Source organism: Adiantum capillus-veneris, chromosome 17, assembly GCF_014529385.1.
Source record: "Adiantum capillus-veneris isolate H3 chromosome 17, ASM1452938v2, whole genome shotgun sequence".
NCBI lineage: Eukaryota > Viridiplantae > Streptophyta > Polypodiopsida > Polypodiales > Pteridaceae > Adiantum > Adiantum capillus-veneris.
In genome coordinates, this window is record NC_140947.1 from 145,098,467 (window position 1) to 145,105,126 (window position 6,660).

Here is a 6,660-nt window from a genome sequence, read left to right on the forward strand (position 1 = left end):
GGTTAATTTGATTCTCTAATCTCTCTAACTTGTCCTTGGTTTGTTTTAACTCCTCTACTAGGGTTGTCTGTTCAGCTTCCTTCCTAGGCTCTTTTTCTTGTTGTATTTAAGCAAAGCTGCCAAGCTTGCTAGGTCGGATTACATTGTCATTGTTTACTAATTTTGCACGAGATGCACATGGTGATATACGTGTTCTTTTCATGAATATGTTTGTCATGTAGTGCATTAGTGTTTACGCATAGTTGCCAATGTTAACCAAAGTGGAGCTTGCCATAATGATCCGCACCTCGAGCCAACTCACCTATGAAAAAACTTTCTTTGGTCTCTCCCTCCATAATGCCATCGCCATCAAAAGGCACATTAAGGGAAAGGACACCTTTAAGATGAAGTAAGACACACCTCCTGCCCCTCCCTCCCACAAGGCTAGCACCAATAGAAGGCAAGGTTCAACTTGTTTACTCTGACGAGCAGAAGGCTTGCGTAATGTTTCCACATTGTTTGCGGATGGCCCTAATGTTGTATTTAGGGCCTAATTTTTGGCTATCCAGGTTTGCAATTGCCACCACTTCCCACCCTGCATGTGGGGCTTTGGGTAGCTACAAATAGACAGCAAGAGAGATCCTAAACCCTGCAATAAATGGAAAATGGAGCATGTGAGATCAAGATGCATAGAATATTAGCATATGTATGACCAAATCCAATGCACCAGCATAACACTTGATGCACCCCATGAACAAGCCATGTCACAGTAGCATGAGCCTGGATCTGTCTAGCTGATCCCTTTGCTAGCATTTCAATCTCATTGGGGACAATCAACCTCGAGATGTTATTTCTTGAGATGAGCAGCTGACTTAGAATTACAGGTTTCAGCTTGATGTCACATTTGTGCATGTCCTCCTCAAGGGTTTGTAGAAGACCTCTCAAGTAATAGATGCACCCACCAATATATTCATGAATGCTCAATATGTCTCCCCAATCGTTGTGGTTTGTGGTGCCTCTACAGACGGAGACGCTTGTTCCTCGGCTCCACCAATGCATTGTACACCTACTTCCTGGCTAAGAGAGGTTCTCCACCCATGCCTTCTTCACATGGAACCAGCAAAGCAATACATGGCATGCTACATGTTGCCGCCCCCCTTCTTCATCTTGAATCCAACAATAAGGGTCTTCATGGACCACCTTGAGAATCGCTTCTAATTCTTGTCAATGACAATGGAAACGGGCCGAACTGCACCTAGCCTTGCAAACACCATCTTGAAGGTCAACTCCAAGACCCATTTTTCTTGGCTAGTGTCCACATCACTTGTCGCACATCATCAGCCATATTGGAATCCCCACACCGTTTTGGTTGGGCAAGACAACGGCATAGAGAGGCAACCCAAAGATGTTTGTCTTGAGTGTGTTATCTATAGCCTAAGCATTGTGTCGTGATAAGCGAAGAGCCATTTCCAACATCCATTCATCTTGAATGATGAGGATGAAGGGTTGTCTACTGTCATCAAATGCTTGCATATTGTATGGATTCACAAAAAGTACATGATACAAGACACGCTTCCATTGAGCAAGACAAATAGAAAATGAAGGAATAAGGTGAGCATCCAATGCTACCTTCTTCAGCTCTTGCAAGCGAACAGCTTCTGCAAGCATTGCCACCCAATCACGGTTTACAAAACCTCCTGAAATTACACCAAATAATATCTTAGCTAGTGATCATCCCTAACCAAAGCCTTTACGTAGTTGAGCATGCACTATCCATGAAACATTTTGATATACAACTTCGTGGCCAATTGATGTACCTTGTACACGCATTTGATGTGGCAACATTTGCACCTCTTTTGGAATCATGAAAAAGTAATAGATTGTGTGATCCAGCTCAGATGCATTGGCCCTGCAAAAGCCTCTCAAAGGAGACCATCTTTAAATATTCGCAACGTACAAAAGGTTGTCCTTCAGAGAGGGATGTGAGACATCTGTGAGCAAAAATTGTCCTGAAGCCTTGCCAAGTCCTTAATACGAGAGTAGATTGTACTGCTAAAGGAAAAGCTTCCAAAAAGTCAATTGCTTTCAATAACTTGATCACTCAAAAGCGGATTTGCAACACAAATCACGTGTTGTATGGCATGGTTAGGCTGCCTTTCGGTCTTGCCATGTGTGCCTTAAGGGTCGGGGGTTGTAAACTGCCATTCCTTCACGGTTGTGTGCTGCAAAGCAGCAATCCCAACATGGAAGTGTCAAAAGACTACTCTCATCGTGTGCAATAACTGCATTTGATTTAGAGAAAAATTGGTGCAATGCGAATCATCTTATGACAAAAAATTTCGACAACCAACTCACAGACACAGAGATAATGTAAGCCTTAAGAATACCATCCAATGAGCCCAACTTACCAGTAAAAATCCGCACTACATCATCTTAATCCTCATTGCCTCGCCCTTCATCAAGTCCTTATGAAAAATAGGGACTCCGAGGAATGTTTGCAAAATCAGCAAAGGATACACTGAAAAGTTTGGCGAAGTGTAAGGACATTTTGTATAGTCATTTGCGAAATTTGCCAAAAAGGAGGAGATTCTGTGAGTTTGTGATATTTGGAGAATTTTTGCAAGATTCAACAGCTTTTAGGTGAAATTTGCCTTAAATCAACTCCCCTGCAAATAAACAAATTAACTCGCAAGCTCCCCATGCCCTAGGCAATCAGTGGTTTCACAATTGCCAAGCCCTCACATTAAGGTTGTGTGAAATATACTTGTCCAGACAACATCCAAATCTTGGGGTGTGAGTGTTTAGGCTGGGTTCAGACTGCACACTTTTCTGTGAGTCTAGTTGATGTGTGCCGACCATGGTGTGTGTTTTGGGACAAGAGGTGGAACAAGGAGACGAATGAGCAGCGTAAGTGTACTTTTCAAACGTGATATTCTGCGCTGTAGATCCGTAACCGGCAAATTTTAGTGGATAGAAATTAGACAAGAAAAAATTCACCCATGCCTTTTCTTGCCCGTTGTGAATCCAGTCTTAGCTTGCCTCTATCGTATGCAGGGTTGATTTTTTACGAGCATTTCACGTTATGGGGTATTTTGCCCATTTTTACAGGTAGAAATGTGAGCTGCCCTGCAAAAAATACACTAAGCTAGCCCAAAATATGTAAAATCTCTAAATTTTGGAGGGCAAGGGTGCCCGTCAAAAATCAACCCTAATCTGATTCGTAGGCACTCTCAAGTTTCAAATTGATTCTCCATGATTGTTGTGAACGAAGACGATCTACTTTACCTTGATGTTCTCAGCCTTGTTGACCAAGTACATCACAAAAGATTTCAATGGTTTTGGTTGTCTGCATAACTTCTTGTATACTTTATCCACAACTTTGTAACATTTGAAGTATTATTCATGTTGTCTCACGGAAAGTCGACCTCATGAAATCCGACCCTGTGGACATAATGATGCCAACCTGCTAGTTCTTATTTTCTGCGTTTATCTCTATGACCCAATTTCCATAATCATTCATTTCTCATCTGTCATAAAACCACAAACCAAAGCATGAGGCATCAGAGGTTTTGGAAAAAAGGACTTTCTTTTATCCACATCCACATGTAGAGACATGCCTCAGTTTCAAAGATCTATTTATCACATCCATTGAAGATTTGAAAATTCTTCTTTAGAAGTGAAAATACTTCCTCGCATTGAGACAGTGCCATTCAAGCCGACTACACGGCCTCCTGGCGAAAGGGCAAGAACAGGGACACCATAGCTCTCTTCTTGTGATGCAAGATTACTCCCTGTCAGTCTCTATACATTTGTGTTTACGCCCAGACTCATGGTCTTTATCGTGCTACGGGTCCCAAAGCCTTGCATTGCGCCTAGCAACAGCAAATGCCTTCTGGTGCGGGCTCTCTGTTCATTTGTCAAGAGTAGAGCCACACATAGCATCCTGCTCTACCAGATTTTGGGCCTCCATCGGAAAGAAATATTGAGGGCCACCCCATCGATTGCATTCTTGCTCAGATTGTGTATTAGATAGTTGGACATCAATCTGAATGGAATGACGAAAACACAATTATTTTGCATAGCACTGTGGCTAATAAACCAAAACCATGAACAAGCTATAGCATTACCTGGCTTGATGATTGAGAAGGGCACCCAGCACTATCCAAGAAAACTTCGTTCCCTACAGTGCATTGCATCGCCATTCCCTGCATGTATTGTTGCCCTTGGCAAAGCCTTTTTGCTGGCTGTTGATTATGTTGCACCATGTAGACGTTTTGTGTGGAAGGAAAAGAGTCATATTTTTTTCCACAGCTATAGGGCTACATGCATGTACAAGAGCAGGGCCTCCATGCTGCGCATATGTGACATTTTTCAACAAGTCAGATGTACAATTTGTTGGATTGAGCAAAGATAGCCTCGGATAAATTAACGGAGATTTACAAACCTGAGCACACAGTGATCCATATTCAACATCATATAAGCACCCATCCGTGGTAGTGCATTGGCTTGAGGAGAAATTCCTATCATTTTGTTCCTGAGCCTGTTGTTGTTGATGAAGCTTCTGCCTGCGCCTGGCAAGGGCCTTCTCCTTCTTCTGAGCCATGCGAACCCTTTGCTCAGAGGTGAGAGACGAATGTGAGCGAACACAACCATCATCTTGTGAATCTCCAACGTGGTACACGTGTCCATCAGCTACAGAGCATCGGCTAATGGAAGATTTGTTATGGCATTGATCTTGGGACTGTTGTAGTTGCTGAAGCTTCTGCTTGCGCTTGGCAAGAGCCTTTTCCTTCTCCTGAGCCATTCGAGCCCTTCGATCAGAGGTGAGAGGAGAGTCATCGCACCCACGTTTGTTATGGCATTGATCTTGGGACTGTTGTAGTTGCTGAAGCTTCTGCTTGCGCTTGGCAAGAGCCTTTTCCTTCTCCTGAGCCATTCGAGCCCTTTGATCAGAGGTGAGAGGAGAGTCATCGCACCCACGTTCCGACGCCTGTTGTAGCTGCTGAAGCTTCTGCTTGCGCCTGGCAAGAGCCTTTTCCTTCTCCCGAGCCATGCGAGCCCTTTGATCAGAGGTGAGAGAAGAGCCATTGAGCCCACATCCCCATGCTTGTGAATACGAGGAGCCGACAAAATCATCATGCCGTATGTCCCCATCACCTAGAGTGGATTGGCTCATGGAAGATCTGCTGTGGTTTTGATTAGAGGTAAGATGAGAGTCATCGCACCAACGCTCCGATGCCTGTTGTAGTTGCTGAAGCTTCTGCATGCGCCTAGCAAGAGCCTTTTCCTTTTCCTGAGCCATGCGAGCCCTTTGATCAGAGGTGAGAAAAGAGCCATCGAGCCCACATCCAGACACTTGTGAATACGAGGAGCCAACAAACTCATCATGTTGCAAGTCTCCAACGTAGAGTATGTCTCCATCAGCTAGAGTGCATTGACTCATGGAAGATCGGCTGTGGTTTTGATGAACCTGTTGTTGACATTGCTTCTCCTTTCGTCTGGCAAGAGTCGTGTCCTTCTCTTGGGCCATGCAAGCCCTTTGGGCGCAGGTAAGAGAAGGGGCAATACAATTGTCATGTTGTACAGGTTGGGCACAATTGGCAAACTTCATATTATGTACAGAGTCGTGGTTTGCAACGTCCTGAGTATGCGAGGTGTGATAAACAGAGATGCTTTGAGAGTCACTAGAATTGTGTCGTTGTGATGATTGTGGGAAGGTACTACCAGAATTAACCCTCTGCTGAGAGGGTTGAGTGTTATCGAGTTGCTGCGATGATGGAGGTCCCCCTTGTGTTACTGCAGAAGCAAGGTTAGAGCCACAATAGCTACGGCTTTGTGAGGACAGAGGGCTTATGCTATCTTGCCCAAAACTCTGAATTCGGTTCGTTTGAGAGGCGATAAGAGCTTCCTCACGCTGTTGCTTGAGCTTAATTGTGCGCCTGGCAAGGGCCATGGCTTTATGTTGATCCATACGAGCTCTCTGCTCAGGAGAGAGTTGTTTTCCGATGGCGGATTGAACAAGGGCTTCGTGTTGCCAACAAGGAGAGCTGGGCGCGCAGAGAAGAACTCCTCAAAAGAGTTCTGCCAGAAAACGTCGCGCATCAACAAAAGAAGAGCTTGAGAGAAGAAGAAGAAAAAAAAGAAGAAGAAGAGAGAGAGAGAGAGAGAGGGGCTCACCTTGGGTGGAAGGGACGCCATCGCTCCAAAGAATTACGTACCCTCACAGGGTTTAAAGTGAGGGTGCTTTTTATGTTTATTTGGATTGAACTAAATTTGGGATCTTAGGTGGATTTTGAGCGTGTGAAGAGTCCCCAAAGGCCAAAGAACATTCAGAGGGCTCCCCCATAGGCCCTCTAAAGGCGTCTTTGGAGGGCCCTCGTGAGAAATAGCTGCAGCCCTATAAGGACTCCTGCCTTTTCAACAGGCTGCTACACCATCACCGGAAGAGCTCCCTACCTTTTCGTTGGGGGGCACTTGAAGCACCCCCTACAACTGAGAATCGCCTTTTTACAGGCAGCAGTGGGTAACCTCCTCCGCATCACACACAAAATCTGCAGAGTTGACTGATAATTGCAGGTAAAATCTCAAGGTTGCAGCAGTGTATGAGGCTCTGATTTCAACAGAGAGGGCCTTGCACGATATTATGAGCCCTCCATTTTGGAGGGCTTATGGGGGAGCCCT

At 44.8% G+C, this 6,660-nt stretch overlaps 2 protein-coding genes across 2 annotated transcripts; both read right to left on the reverse strand.

The window, feature by feature from the left end:
• Window positions 1-691: 691 nt before the first annotated feature.
• LOC147438258 (uncharacterized) lies at window positions 692-3,402 on the reverse strand. The gene is made up of 2 exons (XM_086487550.1): window positions 1,797-3,402; window positions 692-1,676 (listed from the first exon to the last, which is right to left on the reverse strand). Exons 1-2 carry the CDS (start codon window positions 1,843-1,845, stop codon window positions 1,414-1,416), a joined length of 312 nt encoding a protein of 103 aa, XP_086343676.1. The 5' UTR covers window positions 1,846-3,402; the 3' UTR covers window positions 692-1,413.
• A 144-nt stretch (window positions 3,403-3,546) lies between these two features.
• Window positions 3,547-6,192, reverse strand: LOC147438259 (uncharacterized). Its single transcript, XM_086487551.1, has 6 exons — window positions 6,157-6,192; window positions 5,953-6,060; window positions 4,424-5,851; window positions 4,289-4,330; window positions 4,107-4,184; window positions 3,547-4,024 (listed from the first exon to the last, which is right to left on the reverse strand). Exons 1-6 carry the CDS (start codon window positions 6,175-6,177, stop codon window positions 3,890-3,892), a joined length of 1,812 nt encoding a protein of 603 aa, XP_086343677.1. The 5' UTR covers window positions 6,178-6,192; the 3' UTR covers window positions 3,547-3,889.
• Between the last annotated feature and the right edge of the window lie 468 nt (window positions 6,193-6,660).

Coding starts and splice junctions, on each gene's coding strand:
- LOC147438258 (XM_086487550.1), bottom strand. CDS start 1,845: ATGATTCCAAAAGAGGTGCAAATGTTGCCACATCAAATGCGTGTACAA. Junction 1,677..1,796: donor ACATCAAATGCGTGTACAAG/GTACATCAATTG, acceptor GTGTAATTTCAG/GAGGTTTTGTAAACCGTGAT.
- LOC147438259 (XM_086487551.1), bottom strand. CDS start 6,177: ATGGCGTCCCTTCCACCCAAG. Junction 4,331..4,423: donor ATGGATCACTGTGTGCTCAG/GTTTGTAAATCT, acceptor ACATATGCGCAG/CATGGAGGCCCTGCTCTTGT. Junction 4,185..4,288: donor ATGCATGTAGCCCTATAGCT/GTGGAAAAAAAT, acceptor CAATACATGCAG/GGAATGGCGATGCAATGCAC.